The sequence below is a fragment of the Salmo salar genome, unplaced genomic scaffold (genome assembly GCF_965601325.2).
Source record: "Salmo salar unplaced genomic scaffold, fSalSal1 ptg000578l, whole genome shotgun sequence".
Taxonomy (NCBI): Eukaryota; Metazoa; Chordata; class Actinopteri; order Salmoniformes; family Salmonidae; genus Salmo; species Salmo salar.
In genome coordinates this window covers 675,994-697,188 of record NW_027675424.1, presented here as the reverse complement: position 1 = coordinate 697,188, position 21,195 = coordinate 675,994, and the positions used below count along the sequence as shown (strand labels likewise).

General features: G+C 35.0%; 1 protein-coding gene across 1 annotated transcript; it reads left to right on the top strand.

The window, feature by feature from the left end:
• Positions 1 to 12,559: 12,559 nt before the first annotated feature.
• On the top strand, positions 12,560 to 19,555 carry LOC145876316 (uncharacterized). Its single transcript, XM_082972107.1, has 2 exons — positions 12,560 to 12,890; positions 18,327 to 19,555. Exons 1-2 carry the CDS (start codon positions 12,560 to 12,562, stop codon positions 19,211 to 19,213), a joined length of 1,218 nt encoding a protein of 405 aa, XP_082828233.1. The 3' UTR covers positions 19,214 to 19,555.
• Positions 19,556 to 21,195: the final 1,640 nt, after the last annotated feature.

Here is a 21,195-nt window from a genome sequence, read left to right as displayed (position 1 = left end):
TATCAATGAATTAATCTCACAATGTAGAATGTTTTAACATTGTAGAAGGAATATTTTAATGATGTCACAATGTAGAACCCTAAACGTTTGTCCCCTGTTCTATTGATTTCAACATGATATGGATATTAGCCTCAGGGGGAAAATCCAGGCTCTGAAATGGAAGAGTTACTATTTATGTGATTTAACAAAAAGTGACTAACAAAAAAAGAGTTGTGTTCCACTTACCACGTTGGTGATGCACTTGAATCAAAATGCAACACTTCAAAATGTAGCTAGCTGCTTTCTACAAATTGTCCTCTAACCAGGGATGTACACATTATTCCCAGATTCCGTGTGCTTTTTGAGCTGTTCGTTTTAACAGGACGTGCAACTTCATCTCCCTCCTGTCACACAAATGATTTTAACATGATATCGATGAGTTATGACAAATAAGTGTTGTGTTCCTTTGTTTAGTGACCCCTACATTTAAATGCATCACTCCAAAATGTAGCTGACTGTCTTCTGCAGGTTGTCCTCTAATCAGTGAGGTAAAATATATCTCCCATTTCCATGTGTTTTTGTTTAGTTGTTAGTTTCAACATCACGTACAACCTGATTTCCCCCCCTAATCGATATCAGTGATTTATTGCTACTTGTCAAAACAACAGCATTTTTGGTGCTTGTGCAGTTTATAAGGTGCTTGTTTAAGTAATATGATTATTGTGGCAGATGTTTGTGTATATAGCACATTTTATGTTTAGGTTTTCAATTTATCCCAAACTGTTTCTGCATATTGGTTATTGATTAGGACACGATAAAACTGTGTTTTGACATTGGGGATATCCCACCTAGCAACATGTCATTGAAAAGACATCGAAAATATGACTATGCAACCAAATATTTCATATTTACATTTCATGATCAGATTTAGTAATCGATTTATTGATGATATTTATTCATGCAACCAACTGACAATTTTTGGTACAATTATATTGACATTGTTGCCCTGCTTTTAAAATATCAGGGTTCATTCTCAGATGTGCCAACCCAAATGTACTAGAACATGACATTGGGGACTGGGCCCCGATCCAACAACATGCCTATCTAGTGAACCCTGAAAAGAGAGAGAAGCTCTGCAGTGAGGTGGAAAGTTACTATGGATATTGCAGGAGTTTCCTCTTGAAATCAGACATGTCTGTGGTCAGGACAACTTGGTTTCTGATTGTCTCAAGGGTTGGCAGTTAAAAAGTTTTGCGTTTAGCTAGTGCGTTGCCATGGATCACAATGTATTTTGACTGCACGTTTTTCCGTATTGGAGATGAGTTTTGTTTGGGCTCGTTCCAAGGGGACGAGAGTTCTAGAAGCTAGTGAGTTTTAGGAAGATGAGAGTTCTAGAAGCTAGTGAGTTTTAGGAAGACGAGAGTTCTAGAAGCTAGTGAGTTTTAGGAAGACGAGAGTTCTAGAAGCTAGTGAGTTTTAGGAAGACGAGAGTTCTAGAAGCTAGTGAGTTTTAGGAAGACGAGAGTTCTAGAAGCTAGTGGGATTTAGGAAGACGAGAGTTCTAGAAGCTAGTGAGTTTTAGGAAGACGAGAGTTCTAGAAGCTAGTGGGATTTAGGATTCTATAGAAAGAAAAAGGAGAAACAAATAATACTATTGTATATTATTATTTAGAAATACGTGTTTTTTCTTGTTTTTAATTGTTGACATCCAGTAGACACCATGTTTATATTGGTGAAGGTGAAGCATTGTAGTTGATTATCATGTGAAATGGAAGTTGTTTTCTGTTGGTGGTGAGCAAACTATAGGATATATTTGTTGTCTTAAGGGGGAAGGTGTTACAGGCTTTGGTTTTTCCATTTATGTTTTGAGGTTGGACTTTAGCTCGTTAGCACGTCTAGCTCGTTAGCACGTCTAGCTCGTTAGCCCGTCTAGCTCGTTAGCACGTCTAGCTCGTTAGCACGTCTAGCTCGTTAGCCCGTCTAGCTCGTTAGCCCGTCTAGCTCGTTAGCACGTCTAGCTCGTTAGCACGTCTAGCTCGTTAGCACGTCTAGCTCGTTAGCACGTCTAGCTCGTTAGCTCGTTAGCACGTCTAGCTCGTTAGCACGTCTAGCTCGTTAGCCCGTCTAGCACCGTTAGCCCGTCTAGCTCGTTAGCACGTAGGACGCACTGATTGGTGTCACCTCGTTAGTCAGTATGTGTTACACCTGTGCTGGCTTGTCCATCTCGTTAGTGGGAAGGTGTTTCACCTGAGCTGGTCCAGGTTCTATTTAAGAGTGTCTGGCCCAGTGCTCCAGTTATCTTGATACATGTGGAGAGTCAACACCTTTAGTTGCTCCACCTTTTTGGTTTGCTTCCTGTCTTTAAGTTTGGTGTGGGTTTTTATTTTGTTTGCCTCTTCTTGGGCAGATTTAGTGGGTCTCATGGTGGGTGTCTTTTAGGTCCCAGTTGTTGTTACTAGTCAACTTTCAGTGGACACTGAGAGCAGAACTGCAACATTATGTTATAATACTTTTATTGCATCAAATGGTTGTTTTATGCAACAGAATAGAGGGTTCTTATAACTATTGTGTCTGTGTGTTCTACGGAGGATGGGCCTCTGGGAGAAAACACTGACAGGAGATTTACAATGTCTTTTGGGTGATAAAACCTAAAGAGACCGCATTCCAGAACATGAGTTAATGTTTCTGTTCTATATGGTACCAGGGAGAGATGACCCCAGGGCCAGACCCTGGTCTCTACACAAAGAGTACTGTTTTTAAAGCAGATACTGTCTGCTGAGAATTATAAGTATCTTTCATACAAATCTTAACCTTGCGACCCGTTCTATAGATCTGTTGTTGGTCATGTAGGTTGAAAGGGGTGTATCTTGGCTGTAAAAGACCTTTGTACTTTTGTATTGTGGCTCTCAACGAATCATCTGGGGTTGATTCATCTCTCAACGAATCATCTGGGGGTGATTCATCTCTCAATGAATCATCTGGGGGTGATTGTTCGACCAGCCATCATTATCATAGGGCACCCAATTGATTGACTTTATATGTGTGTTGTATTGACCTGCTCCCTTATAAGTGAATAAAGATTTAGTTTAAGATAAGTTTGTCTCAATTAATATTAAAGAAATTCACCACATTTGGCGATGGGGATGTGAATCTTGACTTGGTGACCGCTCCTGATGACCTGGGTAAATGGTGCACCAGGGATCCCTCTAACTTGGGATCTCAGGGAGACCACACTGCGGGAACGGAGCAGATGAACCCACCTTTGATCTGAGAGGCAGCGAGCCGAGTGGATACCATCAGTATAGTATATATAGTGGATACCATCAGTATAGTATATATAGTGGATACCATCAGTATAGTATATATAGTGGATACCATCAGTATAGTATATATAGTGGATACCATCAGTATAGTATATATAGTGGATACCATCAGTATAGTATATATAGTGGATACCATCAGTATAGTATATATAGTGGATACCATCAGTATAGTATATATAGTGGATACCATCAGTATAGTATATATAGTGGATACCATCAGTATAGTATATATAGTGGATACCATCAGTATAGTATATATAGTGGATACCATCAGTATAGTGTATATAGTGGATAACATCAGTATAGTATATATAGTGGATACCATCAGTATAGTATATATAGTGGATACCATCAGTATTGTATATATAGTGGATACCATCAGTATAGTGTATATAGTGGATACCATCAGTATAGTATATATAGTGGATACCATCAGTATAGTATATATAGTGGATACCATCAGTATAGTATATATAGTGGATACCATCAGTGTAGTATATACAGTGGATACCATCAGTATAGTATATATAGTGGATACCATCAGTGTAGTATATATAGTGGATACCATCAGTATAGTGTATATAGTGGATACCATCAGTATAGTATATATAGTGGATACCATCAGTATAGTGTATATAGTGGATACCATCAGTATAGTATATATAGTGGATACCATCAGTATAGTATATATAGTGGATACCATCAGTATAGTATATATAGTGGATACCATCAGTATAGTATATATAGTGGATACCATCAGTATAGTATATATAGTGGATACCATCAGTATAGTATATATAGTGGATACCATCAGTATAGTATATATAGTGGATACCATCAGTATAGTATATATAGTGGATACCATCAGTATAGTATATATAGTGGATACCATCAGTATAGTATATATAGTGGATACCATCAGTATAGTATATATAGTGGATACCATCAGTATAGTATATATAGTGGATACCATCAGTATAGTATATATAGTGGATACCATCAGTATAGTATATATAGTGGATACCATCAGTATAGTATATATAGTGGATACCGTCAGTATAGTATATATAGTGGATACCGTCAGAATAGTATATATAGTGGATACCGTCAGTATAGTATATATAGTGGATACCGTCAGTATAGTATATATAGTGGATACCGTCAGTATAGTATATATAGCGGATACCGTCAGTGTAGTATATATAGCGGATACCGTCAGTATAGTATATATAGCGGATACCGTCAGTGTAGTATATATAGCGGATACCGTCAGTATAGTATATATAGCGGATACCATCAGTGTAGTATATATAGCGGATACCATCAGTGTAGTATATATAGCGGATACCATCAGTGTAGTATATATAGCGGATACCATCAGTGTAGTATATATAGTGGATACCATCAGTATAGTATATATAGTGGATACCATCAGTATAGTATATATAGTGGATACCATCAGTGTAGTATATATAGTGGATACCATCAGTGTAGTATATATAGTGGATACCATCAGTATAGTATATATAGTGGATACCATCAGTATAGTATATATAGTGGATACCATCAGTGTAGTATATATAGTGGATACCATCAGTATAGTATATATAGTGGATACCATCAGTGTAGTATATATAGTGGATACCATCAGTGTAGTATATATAGTGGATACCATCAGTGTAGTATATATAGTGGATACCATCAGTGTAGTATATATAGTGGATACCATCAGTATAGTATATATAGTGGATACCATCAGTGTAGTATATATAGTGGATACCATCAGTATAGTATATATAGTGGATACCATCAGTGTAGTATATATAGTGGATACCATCAGTGTAGTATATATAGTGGATACCATCAGTGTAGTGTATATATAGTGGATACCATCAGTATAGTATATATAGTGGATACCATCAGTATAGTATATATAGTGGATACCATCAGTATAGTATATATAGTGGATACCATCAGTATAGTATATATAGTGGATACCATCAGTGTAGTATATATAGTGGATACCATCAGTATAGTATATATAGTGGATACCATCAGTATAGTATATATAGTGGATACCATCAGTATAGTATATATAGTGGATACCATCAGTGTAGTATATATAGTGGATACCATCAGTATAGTATATATAGTGGATACCATCAGTGTAGTATATATAGTGGATACCATCAGTGTAGTATATATAGTGGATACCATCAGTATAGTATATATAGTGGATACCATCAGTGTAGTATATATAGTGGATACCATCAGTGTAGTATATATAGTGGATACCATCAGTGTAGTATATATAGTGGATACCATCAGTATAGTATATATAGTGGATACCATCAGTGTAGTATATATAGTGGATACCATCAGTGTAGTGTATATATAGTGGATACCATCAGTGTAGTGTATATATAGTGGATACCATCAGTATAGTATATATAGTGGATACCATCAGTATAGTATATATAGTGGATACCATCAGTATAGTATATATAGTGGATACCATCAGTATAGTATATATAGTGGATACCATCAGTATAGTATATATAGTGGATACCATCAGTATAGTATATATAGTGGATACCATCAGTATAGTATATATAGTGGATACCATCAGTATAGTATATATAGTGGATACCATCAGTATAGTGTATATAGTGGATACCATCAGTATAGTGTATATAGTGGATAACATCAGTATAGTATATATAGTGGATACCATCAGTATAGTATATATAGTGGATACCATCAGTATAGTATATATAGTGGATACCATCAGTATTGTATATATAGTGGATACCATCAGTATAGTATATATAGTGGATACCATCAGTATAGTATATATAGTGGATACCATCAGTATAGTATATATAGTGGATACCATCAGTATAGTATATATAGTGGATACCATCAGTGTAGTATATATAGTGGATAGCATCAGTATAGTGTATATAGTGGATACCATCAGTATAGTATATATAGTGGATACCATCAGTATAGTGTATATAGTGGATACCATCAGTATAGTATATATAGTGGATACCATCAGTATAGTATATATAGTGGATACCATCAGTATAGTATATATAGTGGATACCATCAGTATAGTATATATAGTGGATACCATCAGTATAGTATATATAGTGGATAACATCAGTATAGTATATATAGTGGATACCATCAGTATAGTATATATAGTGGATACCATCAGTATAGTATATATAGTGGATACCATCAGTATAGCATATATAGTGGATACCATCAGTATAGTATATATAGTGGATACCATCAGTATAGTATATATAGTGGATACCATCAGTATAGTATATATAGTGGATACCATCAGTATAGTATATATAGTGGATACCATCAGTATAGTATATATAGTGGATACCATCAGTATAGTATATATAGTGGATACCATCAGTATAGTATATATAGTGGATACCGTCAGTATAGTATATATAGTGGATACCGTCAGTATAGTATATATAGTGGATACCGTCAGTATAGTATATATAGTGGATACCGTCAGTATAGTATATATAGTGGATACCGTCAGTATAGTATATATAGTGGATACCGTCAGTATAGTATATATAGCGGATACCGTCAGTATAGTATATATAGCGGATACCGCCAGTATAGTATATATAGCGGATACCGTCAGTGTAGTATATATAGCGGATACCATCAGTATAGTATATATAGCGGATACCATCAGTGTAGTATATATAGCGGATACCATCAGTGTAGTATATATAGCGGATACCATCAGTGTAGTATATATAGTGGATACCATCAGTGTAGTATATATAGTGGATACCATCAGTATAGTATATATAGTGGATACCATCAGTATAGTATATATAGTGGATACCATCAGTGTAGTATATATAGTGGATACCATCAGTGTAGTATATATAGTGGATACCATCAGTATAGTATATATAGTGGATACCATCAGTATAGTATATATAGTGGATACCATCAGTGTAGTATATATAGTGGATACCATCAGTATAGTATATATAGTGGATACCATCAGTGTAGTATATATAGTGGATACCATCAGTGTAGTATATATAGTGGATACCATCAGTATAGTATATATAGTGGATACCATCAGTGTAGTATATATAGTGGATACCATCAGTATAGTATATATAGTGGATACCATCAGTGTAGTATATATAGTGGATACCATCAGTATAGTATATATAGTGGATACCATCAGTGTAGTATATATAGTGGATACCATCAGTGTAGTATATATAGTGGATACCATCAGTGTAGTGTATATATAGTGGATACCATCAGTATAGTATATATAGTGGATACCATCAGTATAGTATATATAGTGGATACCATCAGTATAGTATATATAGTGGATACCATCAGTATAGTATATATAGTGGATACCATCAGTGTAGTATATATAGTGGATACCATCAGTATAGTATATATAGTGGATACCATCAGTATAGTATATATAGTGGATACCATCAGTATAGTATATATAGTGGATACCATCAGTGTAGTATATATAGTGGATACCATCAGTATAGTATATATAGTGGATACCATCAGTGTAGTATATATAGTGGATACCATCAGTGTAGTATATATAGTGGATACCATCAGTATAGTATATATAGTGGATACCATCAGTGTAGTATATATAGTGGATACCATCAGTGTAGTATATATAGTGGATACCATCAGTGTAGTATATATAGTGGATACCATCAGTATAGTATATATAGTGGATACCATCAGTGTAGTATATATAGTGGATACCATCAGTGTAGTGTATATATAGTGGATACCATCAGTATAGTATATATAGTGGATACCATCAGTATAGTATATATAGTGGATACCATCAGTATAGTATATATAGTGGATACCATCAGTATAGTATATATAGTGGATACCATCAGTGTAGTATATATAGTGGATACCATCAGTATAGTATATATAGTGGATACCATCAGTATAGTATATATAGTGGATACCATCAGTATAGTGTATATAGTGGATAACATCAGTATAGTATATATAGTGGATACCATCAGTATAGTATATATAGTGGATACCATCAGTATAGTATATATAGTGGATACCATCAGTATAGTATATATAGTGGATACCATCAGTATAGTATATATAGTGGATACCATCAGTATAGTATATATAGTGGATACCATCAGTATAGTGTATATAGTGGATAACATCAGTATAGTATATATAGTGGATACCATCAGTATAGTATATATAGTGGATACCATCAGTATAGTATATATAGTGGATACCATCAGTATAGTATATATAGTGGATACCATCAGTGTCTAGACTACCTCTTTTGTATAAATGCCCTTCAGAATCCAAACACAGTATTGCCACGCAGCAAAATGTTGCGTATAATCTTTCAAGTCAGCCTGATAAAATATTGAACAATTTGTGTACAAAGATATCTTGAAATGTGATATTAGGCCTGTATGGCAGTACTGTTACTGTATGGCAGTACTGTATTGGCTAGTGCTTTCTCCAATATGTTCTTCTATTTTACATTACATTGTATGTCGATGCCATATATCTTTCAATATTCATTTAAAAAAAAAATATATATATATATATATATATATATATATTAATACTTGTAAGACTATTCTTTGACACATTTTCTCTTCCTTTGAAATTCTTATAGGACAGAACATGGACACAATGCAATTGGGATCAAGAAGGTACAGATATGTTGTAGGACAGCTGCATTTGAAGTGTACATTTAACCTACATAGCAGTCAATACAAACATAGAACATCACCCAAAACACCCAAAACAAACACTCCCTGCCACACCCTGACCAAACTACAATAACAAATAACCCCTTTTACTGGTCAGGACGTGACAGCACTGTTTTTCAGCCAGAGACAGCAGAGTCATCATTCACCATTTTGCCGCCTTCTGAGAGCCTATGGGAGCCGTAGGAAGTGTCACGTTACGGCAGAGATCCTCAGTTTTCAATAAAGAGAGTGTAGAAGGCCAAGAAATGGTCAGCGAGGGCACTTCCTGTAAGGAATCTTCTCAGGTTTTGGCCTGCCAAATGAGTTCTGTTATACTCACAGACACCATTCAAACAGTTTTAGAAACTTTAGGGTGTTTTCTATCCAAAGCTAATAATTATATGCATATTCTAGTTTCTGGGCAGGAGTAATAATCACATTAAATCGGGTACGTTTTTTATCCGGCCGTGAAAATACTGCCCCCTAGCCATAACAGGTTGTAGTTACAGTATACTACAATTAACTAATAGTATGTAGTATATACTCATTAAGTATGTAGTTACAGAATACTACAATTAACTAATAGTATGTAGTATATACTCATTAAGTATGTAGTTACAGTATACTACAATTAACTAATAGTATGTAGTATATACTCATTAAGTATCTAATATACAGTATACTACAATTAACTAATAGTATGTAGTATATACTCATTAAGTATGTAGTTACAGAATACTACAATTAACTAATAGTATGTAGTATATACTCATTAAGTATGTAGTTACAGTATACTACAATTAACTAATAGTATGTAGTATATACTCATTAAGTAAGTTGTATACAGTATGTTAGTATGGGTAGTCAAACACAGATATTCGCCTTTTTTCAATTGTTTTCAATGCCATTACATTAAAGGAGAAACATACCTACATTCAATAACATTTATACATTGTCTGAAACCTTTGTTTTAAACCCTTCTCAAAGTTGGTGCCTTGCTGGATTTGTATTTTTTTATTTTTTTTTAATTTAACACTACTTGACTTTCCTTGTATTTATGGCAGTGTAGTTCCCTTCAGGGTCAGTCAACTTTGGTACAACATACTATAGGGAGTCGCGACTTCGGTTGAAGGATCTAAAATCACACCTGAAAAGGCCAATGAAATCCGCTCCGGACTGGAAGTCCCGCCTTCCACAGGTGATGAGCGTCAGGCTGTGATTCATTCCTTCCATTATTCCGCTCTTCACCTCGGTGTGAACCGGAACAATTCATGCTACTAAAACATACAATTGGAACACGAGACTGTCTTACGTTGCTCCAACTAAACTGACCCTTAGTGGTAGAGTGTGATCAACCCCTGGACTTTGTGTGGTTCTCATAGTTTCCTAATCACAATGTCCTGGTTATAGCAATGAGTAAGATGGCTAAAAATGAGACCTAGGCAATGAAAGTTAAGACCGAGGTAAAGTTGGATTTATATTCACACATTCAGATATTCAACAGACATTGGCCAAAAGCCATTTAAAATGGTATAAATCAATAACTAATTCATTGATTATCACAGAAACATCAAACTAGATTTATTATATACATGTCTAGCATACTTTTACAACTTTTTTTAAACAAAAATTCCAGTTTTGATTTTATAGAAATACATAAATATATAAAATGCCATTTAAAAGTGGTATAAATCAATAACTAATTCACCATTTGTCACAGAACAAATAATAATAAAAAGTTCATTTGTGAAATGTCTTTCCTTAATGCATTTGAGCCAATCAGTTGTGTTGTGACAAGGTAGGGTTTTCTCACTTTCTAGTAGGCTTATATTGAACATATGGCAAATAGGAGTGGCGATGTCGTCCTCTATTATCCTCAGTCATTTTTCCATCCAAGTTGTCAGACCCCGGTGGCCTGAAAAAGAAAAGGAGAACTTCACGCTCCAGGAGCTCAGATGCAATAATTTAATAACCTAATAACCAACGTTTCCACAGACAAGCTGTCTTCATCACGGTATAATGACAAACACTGCAGGTAACTGGTTTATATTGTGTCAAAGGACACACACAGGTGTCTGTAATCATGTCTGAGTGTGGCCTGATATCATTGGTTAATTTACAGATATAAATAGAACATATGAAAACATAAATGGATAGCATACGATCATAGATACAATTTGGCTATGTAGACCTACAAACATTTACAATGAATAGAAATATTACAATAATGGATACATAGACCTCCAAACATTTACAATGAATAGCAATATTACAATAATGGATACATAGACCTCCAAACATTTACAATGAATAGCAATATTACAATAATGGATACATAGACCTCCAAACATTTACAATGAATAGCAATATTACAATAATGGATACATAGACCTCCAAACATTTACAATGAATAGCAATATTACAATAATGGATACATAGACCTCCAAACATTTACAATGAATAGCAATATTACAATAATGGATACATAGACCTGCAAAGATTTACAATGAATAGCAATATTACAATAATGGATACATAGACCTCCAAACATTTACAATGAATAGCAATATTACAATAATGGATACATAGACCTCCAAAGATTTACAATGAATAGCAATATTACAATAATGGATACATAGACCTCCAAACATTTACAATGAATAGCAATATTACAATAATGGATACATAGACCTCCAAACATTTACAATGAATAGCAATATTACAATAATGGCTACGTTGAGACAGACGGGAGCAAAGGTCTTTAAATTAAAGATCCAGACAGCCTCTTGTTTTTAACAATAAATTGTCGAGGTCACCCCCTCTCCTAGGGAGGGTGACGTGTTCGATGCCGATATAATGTAGGGACGAAATCAAGGGGTTCGCTTCCAAAAAGATTTTACCACAAGGACAAATGAAAAGATAAATAACTGCCTTAGTGGTGCACCTGATAACACCTGTGATTGGGATCTGTTTCCCTGTTTGGGGGTGTTTGAAGTATCTACATTTGTAAGTGCCATTGCATTGAGCGCAGTGACCAAATTAATGAATGAATATGAAACTGCCTTAAATACAGATGTGAATGATAGTATGTTTTAAATTCTCACTTAAAATATGCATTGCTCTATTTGAACGTCTCAATATAATATTATTATTTCATGAAAGGAATGAAAAATAAATTTGTGTGCAACAACAACAAAAAACGTATCTTAACTACGTTTCCCTCCAGTCAGCAGACGGCGATGTGCGTCTTTCAGGTGATGCTGCAGCGTGACGCAGAAACATTTAGACTGTTTCTGTGCATATTTGCCTCTGTGTTTTAAATATACTTCTGACATCTAGTTAATTGCCCCCATTTACATGTTATAGGTACATTGTTAGTCAACTAGCTGGCTTGATAAGTTAGCCTAGCACTAAACTAGTCGCTCATGCTAACTAGCTAGCTAGCTAATATCCCCGAACATGAACTCCCTAAACTACTCCCCTCCTGTTAAAGAAGAGGAGGTCTGCTGGACGGAGAAAGAAGCTCTGGGGCTGAACATTGTCGTGAAAGAGGAGAAGGAAGAGGAGGATGTCACAGTAAAACAAGAAGTAGAGGGTGAAGCTGTTACAGTGAAAGAAGAGGAGGAAGAGAAAGAGGAAGCTGTTACAGTAAAAGAAGAAGTAGAGGGTGAAGCTGTTACTGTAAAAGAAGAGGAGAAAGAGGAGGATGTAGTTTTTGAAGTGAAGGAGGAGAAAGAGGGAGAGATTACTGTCATATTGACAGAGGAGTCAGGAGATCTGATTACCATCAGTAAGTACTGTCTTAAAAACGGGCTCTAACTGTCCAACAATTTTAAACGAATGTGTTGTTTTAAAGCAGCATGCTACTAAAATTCTATACTTGAAAATGTTGTTCTGTACTATAGCAATTTATGTTATAATATAATGTTAAAGCTACATTTTAAAATGGGTGATTAAAGCCCTGAATGCTGATTGGCTGACAGCCGTGGTATATCAGGCCGTATACCATGGGTATGACAAAACATGCATTTTTACTGTTCTGATTACATTGGTAACCAGTTTATAATTGCAATAAGCCACCTCTGGTTTGTGATATATGGCCAATATACCACGGCTAAGGGCTGTATCCAGGCACGTTGTGCTGTGTTGTACATAAGGACAGTCTTTAACCGTGCTATATTGGCCATATACCACACTTCCTCTGGTCTTATTGCTTAACTGTAACATGTGCATACCATCAGAGTCCCTTCCACCACAAAATAACAACTTAATTGTCTCACAGAATGGCAAACAAGTTATAAATGAAACTTTTGACGTGTGTCTATTGTAGGCCTTGTGTGGAGTGTGTATACCAACAAAAAGCAGATTTCTAAATAATGTTGGAGAAATACATAAAATAAGATGCATTATTGACATGAAATGGACATGTGTTATGGGGAGACTGAACATATTAGCAAAAGGACAAGCGTTTTGGGGAGACTGAACATATTAGCAAACGTTTGTAAGTCTACAAAAAAACATAAAATAAAATAGCCATTTCAAGGAAAGGCTGAACTAAAGAATTATCATTTAGAAAATATGGTAATTATTACTTTAGAGATGAAGTGGGACACCAACAAAATGTTATTTACATTGGATCAACTACAGCCTATAACATGACATTATCTATTATTATAGAGCTCTGATCAGCCTATAAACATGACATGATCTATTATTATAGAGCTCTGCTCAGCCTATAACATGACATTATCTATTATTATAGAGCTCTGATCAGCCTATAAACATGACATTATCTATTATTATAGAGCTCTGATCAGCCTATAAACATGACATTATCTATTATTATAGAGCTCTGATCAGCCTATAAACATGACATTATCTATTATTATAGAGCTCTGTTCAGCCTATAACATGACATTATCTATTATTATAGAGCTCTGATCAGCCTATAAACATGATCTATTATTATAGAGCTCTGATCAGCCTATAACATGACATTATCTATTATTATAGAGCTCTGTTCAGCCTATAACATGACATTATCTATTATTATAGAGCTCTGATCAGCCTATAACATGACATTATCTATTATTATAGAGCTCTGATCAGCCTGTAAACATGACATTATCTATTATTATAGAGCTCTGATCAGCCTATAACATGACATTATCTATTATTATAGAGCTCTGTTCAGCCTATAAACATGACATTATCTATTATTATAGAGCTCTGATCAGCCTATAACATGACATTATATATTATTATAGAGCTCTGTTCAGCCTATAAACATGACATTATCTATTATTATAGAGCTCTGCTCAGCCTATAAACATGACATTATCTATTATTATAGAGCTCTGACCAGCCTATAAACATGACATTATCTATTATTATAGAGCTCTGATCAGCCTGTAAACATGACATTATCTATTATTATAGAGCTCTGATCAGCCTATAAACATGACATTATCTATTATTATAGAGCTCTGATCAGCCTATAACATGACATTATCTATTATTATAGAGCTCTGATCAGCCTATAAACATGACATTATCTATTATTATAGAGCTCTGCTCAGCCTATAAACATGACATTATCTATTATTATAGAGCTCTGATCAGCCTATAACATGACATTATCTATTATTATAGAGCTCTGATCAGCCTATAAACATGACATTATCTATTATTATAGAGCTCTGATCAGCCTATAACATGACATTATCTATTATTATAGAGCTCTGATCAGCCTATAAACATGACATTATCTATTATTATAGAGCTCTGATCAGCCTATAACATGACATTATCTATTATTATAGAGCTCTGATCAGCCTATAAACATGACATTATCTATTATTATAGAGCTCTGATCAGCCTATAACATGACATTATCTATTATTATAGAGCTCTGATCAGCCTATAAACATGACATTATCTATTATTATAGAGCTCTGATCAGCCTATAAACATGACATTATCTATTATTATAGAGCTCTGATCAGCCTATAAACATGACATTATCTATTATTATAGAGCTCTGATCAGCCTATAAACATGACATTATCTATTATTATAGAGCTCTGTTCAGCCTATAACATGACATTATCTATTATTATAGAGCTCTGATCAGCCTATAAACATGATCTATTATTATAGAGCTCTGATCAGCCTATAACATGACATTATCTATTATTATAGAGCTCTGTTCAGCCTATAACATGACATTATCTATTATTATAGAGCTCTGATCAGCCTATAACATGACATTATCTATTATTATAGAGCTCTGATCAGCCTGTAAACATGACATTATCTATTATTATAGAGCTCTGATCAGCCTATAACATGACATTATCTATTATTATAGAGCTCTGTTCAGCCTATAAACATGACATTATCTATTATTATAGAGCTCTGATCAGCCTATAACATGACATTATATATTATTATAGAGCTCTGTTCAGCCTATAAACATGACATTATCTATTATTATAGAGCTCTGCTCAGCCTATAAACATGACATTATCTATTATTATAGAGCTCTGACCAGCCTATAAACATGACATTATCTATTATTATAGAGCTCTGATCAGCCTGTAAACATGACATTATCTATTATTATAGAGCTCTGATCAGCCTATAAACATGACATTATCTATTATTATAGAGCTCTGATCAGCCTATAACATGACATTATCTATTATTATAGAGCTCTGATCAGCCTATAAACATGACATTATCTATTATTATAGAGCTCTGCTCAGCCTATAAACATGACATTATCTATTATTATAGAGCTCTGATCAGCCTATAACATGACATTATCTATTATTATAGAGCTCTGATCAGCCTATAAACATGACATTATCTATTATTATAGAGCTCTGATCAGCCTATAACATGACATGATCTATTATTATAGAGCTCTGATCAGCCTATAAACATGACATTATCTATTATTATAGAGCTCTGATCAGCCTATAACATGACATGATCTATTATTAAAGAGCTCTGATCAGCCTATAACATGACATTATCTATTATTAAAGAGCTCTGATCAGCCTATAACATGACATTATCTATTATTATAGAGCTCTGCTCAGCCTATAAACATGATCTATTATTATAGAGCTCTGATCAGCCTATAACATGACATTATCTATTATTATAGAGCTCTGATCAGCCTATAAACATGACATTATCTATTATTATAGAGCTCTGTTCAGCCTATAAACATGATCTATTATTATAGAGTTCTGCTCAGCCTATAAACATGATCTATTATTATAGAGCTCTGCTCAGCCTATAAACATGATCTATTATTATAGAGCTCTGTTCAGCCTATAATCATGACATTATCTATTATTATAGAGCTCTGTTCAGCCTATAACATGACATTATCTATTATTATAGAGCTCTGATCAGCCTATAAACATGACATTATCTATTATTATAGAGCTCTGATCAGCCTATAAACATGACATTATCTATTATTATAGAGCTCTGTTCAGCCTATAAACATGACATTATCTATTATTATAGAGCTCTGATCAGCCTATACACATGACATTATCTATTATTATAGAGTTCTGCTCAGCCTATAAACATGATCTATTATTATAGAGCTCTGATCAGCCTATAAACATGACATGATCTATTATTATAGAGCTCTGTTCAGCCTATAAACATGACATGATCTATTATTATAGAGCTCTGTTCAGCCTATAAACATGACATTATCTATTATTATAGAGCTCTGTTCAGCCTATAAACATGACATTATCTATTATTATAGAGCTCTGCTCAGCCTGTAAACATGACATTATCTATTATTATAGAGCTCTGATCAGCCTGTAAACATGACATTATCTATTATTATAGAGCTCTGATCAGCCTGGAAACATGACATTATCTATTATTATAGAGCTCTGATCAGCCTGTAAACATGACATTATCTATTATTATAGAGCTCTGATCAGCCTGTAAACATGACATTATCTATTATTATAGAGCTCTGCTCAGCCTATAAACATGACATTATCTATTATTATAGAGCTCTGATCAGCCTGAAGACATGACATTATCTATTATTATAGAGCTCTGATCAGCCTATAAACATGACATTATCTATTATTATAGAGCTCTGTTCAGCCTATAAACATGACATTGTCTATTATTATAGAGCTCTGCTCAGCCTATAAACATGACATTATCTATTATTATAGAGCTCTGTTCAGCCTATAAACATGACATTATCTATTATTATAGAGCTCTGATCAGCCTATAAACATGATCTATTATTATAGAGCTCTGTTCAGCCTATAAACATGACATTATCTATTATTATAGAGCTGTGCTCAGCCTATAAACATGATCTATTATTATAGAGCTCTGCTCAGCCTATAAACATGATCTATTATTATAGAGCTCTGCTCAGCCTATAAACATGACATTATCTATTATTATAGAGCTCTGCTCAGCCTGTAAACATGACATTATCTATTATTATAGAGCTGTGCTCAGCCTGTAAACATGACATTATTTATTATTATAGAGCTCTGTTCAGCCTATAAACATGACATTATCTATTATTATAGAGCTCTGCTCAGCCTATAGACATGACATTATCTATTATTATACAGCTCTGCTCAGCCTATAAACATGATCTATTATTATACAGCTCTGCTCAGCCTATAAACATGACATTATCTATTATTATAGAGCTCTGCTCAGCCTAAAATACGACATTATGTAGCCTGGCAGGTAGGAGCCAGTAACCGAAAGGTTGCTGGATCAAATCCCCGAGCTGACAAGGTAAAAACGCTGTCATTCTGCCCCTGAGCAAGGAAGTTAACCCACTGTTCCCTGGCTGCCGATGACGTGGATGTCTATTAAGGCAGCCCCCCACACCTCTCTGATTCAGAGGGGTTGGGTTAAATACGGGACACACATTTCAGTTGAATCCATTCAGTTGACTAGGTATCCCCCTTTCCCTATTGTAGAGCTCTGCTCAGCCTATAAACATGAGAGAAAGATTAGATTTTATGTTCTACATTATTATTATTATTAGGGCGGCCACCAAGTTTTTATTAAATTATGTAATGTTCTGAAAACTGACTTCAGGTTTTTGAGGAATCTAGCCTCACAGGAAGACAGTTTTATTTCATGGAGGTTTAATTCAGTTCTCTGTTTAATATTTAACTAAATACTCTGTCTTTGGTAGGAGAGGGACCAGACTCTCACTCTGACAGCAGGGAGACTCCTTTAGGGGAACCAGACCCAGAGACGCCCAAACCAGCGAGACAACACCACTGTTCCCAGTGTGGAAAGAGTTTTAAGTGGTTAAGGAACCTGAAAGTACATGAGAGAACGCATACAGGAGAAAACCCTTACGAATGCTCCCACTGTGGAAAGAGTTTTACCAAGTTAGGGAACCTAAAAGAGCATGAGAGGACACACACAAGAGAAAAGAGTTTCCAATGTTCCCAGTGTGGAAAGAGGTTTACCCAGTTACGGTACCTGAAACAACATGAAGAAATACACACAGAAGATAGGAAGACCTACCACTGCTCTCAGTGTGGAAAGATATTTACTGGGTTAGGGAACCTGAAAATACATATGAGAAGACACTCTGGAGAGAAGCCGTACCACTGTTCCCACTGTGTAAAGAGTTTTACTCAGTTAGGGAGCCTGAAACCACATGAGAGGGGACACACTGGAGAGAAGCCTTATCACTGTTCCCACTGTGGAAGGAATTTTAGGTGGTATGCGAGCCTGAAGGAGCATGAGAGAATACACACAGGAGAAAAGCCTTACCACTGTTCCAATTGTGAAAAGAGTTTTACCCATCGAGGGAGCCTGAAAGCGCATGAGAGAATACACTCAGGAGAAAAGCCTTACAAATGTTCCCGATGTGAAAAGAGTTTTACCCGGTTAGGGAGCTTGAAAAAGCATGAGAGAACACACACAGGAGAAAAGCCTTTCCAACATACTAATACACAGGAGGAGAAGACATACCACTGCTCTCATTGTGAAAAGACATTTTCCCAGTCAGAGGACCTGAAATCACACGAGAGAATAGAGAGGCTGTGTTCTGACTTATGTTTTTGATTGAGAAATTGTGTTTTTGTTCATTCTACATTAAATAATATTGTATGAATGAAATCATACTGAAAAATAGGTCTACATGTTTTTCCCAGCTCAAGACATGATCATGTCGAAAATCGGATTAAAAGAGTAAAAAAAAATGTTTTGATTATGAACTTAAGATTGATTGAATGCAAGTGTAAACCCCTAAATGTTGTTCACTATATCATTGGGATATTTCAAACATGTTAATTATTAAATAGATTGATATTAGTATTTCTTCATTCAGATTGCCATTGTAAATGCGTATTGGTTCTCAATTGACATATCTGATTAAATAAATGTGAAATAAAGTAAATGCCATATTGTTTTTGGGAAGTCTATTTGGTTCTATGTTGGGACTATAAGAATATTTTGAAGATAAATACACAAGGCAGAGTACGAGAGAGACAGAGGACGAGAGGTCAGTACAGTACTAACAACCAATGGAAATAGTGTTTTTTCCTGTAATAGGGAGTTATTGATCAGTGGTTCAGCAACATGGGAGGATGTAGATGTACACTACCGTTCAACAGTTTGGGGTCACTTAGAAATAACCTTGTTTTTAAAAGAAAGCAATTTTTTGTCCATTAAAATAACATCAAATTGATCTGAAATACAGTGTAGACATTGTTAATGTTGTAAATGACTATTGTAGCTGGAAACAGATGATTATTAATGGAATATCTACATAGGCGTACAGAGGCCCATTATCAGCAACCATCACTCCTGTGTTCCTATGGCACGTTGTGTTAGTTAATCCAAGTTTATCATTTTAAAAGGCTAATTGATCATTAGAAAACCCTTTTGCAATTATGTTAGCACAGCTGAAAACTGTTGTTATGATTAAAGAAGCAATAAAACTGGTCTGCTTTAGACTAGTTGAGTATCTGGAGCATCAATGTAACCTCTCAAATTCATAGACAGGTGTCGCGTCTATTTTTACCCAAAAGTAGTTTTTTACCTGGAGACTGTAGTGCTACTTTCTCAAAATGAACATAAATGCTGTAGGGGGAGGGTTCTGGTGTTTTACCAGGAGACTGGGGCCGATCCCCATTTAGGAATGTATGTCTTGCTTACTCACACTCTGCATGTGTTGATACCTGGCTGAAAACCCTCACAGTTGTTGGCCAACAGATTTTGTCATGGAGTTTTCATTCAATAGGGTTTAGAGTCCATTTCATCTTAAGCCATTCTTTTAAATACGGTAATACCTTTAATTAGAATGTTGTACCTTTAAATACCTTTTAATTCTAATTTTGTTGACGGACTCAATAGAATACACGGAGTCAGAAACTAGGGATCAATTCAAGAAAGTCATCATTCGTCTCTGTTTCAACACCAACTGGTAGATTTAAAAATACTCTGATCTTGTAGATTATTTAGGTACATTTTAGGGTTAGGAAAGTATGTATGAATCATAAAAACAATAGTCCTATAAATCTACCCTAATTCTTATTAATCATGGAAGTTTGATGACAACGGCCCAATCCTACATTTACATAAGTGTTCAGACCCTTAACTCAGTACTTTGTTGAAACACCTTTGGCAGCGATTACAGCCTTGAGTCTTCTTGGGTATGACACTAGAAGCTTGGCACAACTGTATTTGGGGAGTTTCTCCCATTCTTCTCTGCAGATCCTCTCAAGCTCTGTCAGGTTGGATGGGGAGCATCGCTGCACAACTATTTTCAGGTCTCTCCAGAGATGTTTGATCGGGTTCAAGTCCGGGCTCTGGCTGGACCACTCAAGGACAACAGTGCAATAATATGTAACAACTTCACAACAAATACACACATCTAAAGTAAAGGAATGGAATTAAGAATATATAAATATTTGGACGAGCAACGTCAGAGTGGCATAGACTAAAATACAGTAGAATAGTATAGAATACAGTATATACATATGAGATGAGTAATATATAGACAGATACAGTAGAATAGGATAGAATACAGTATATACATATGA

Bases quoted from the DNA above. Each gene is read 5' to 3' on its own strand.
- LOC145876316 (XM_082972107.1), top strand. From the start codon at position 12,560: ATGAACTCCCTAAACTACTCCCCTCCTGTTAAAGAAGAGGAGGTCTGC. The intron at 12,891-18,326 runs GTAAGTACTGTC...TGTCTTTGGTAG, and splicing joins AGGAGATCTGATTACCATCA to GAGAGGGACCAGACTCTCAC.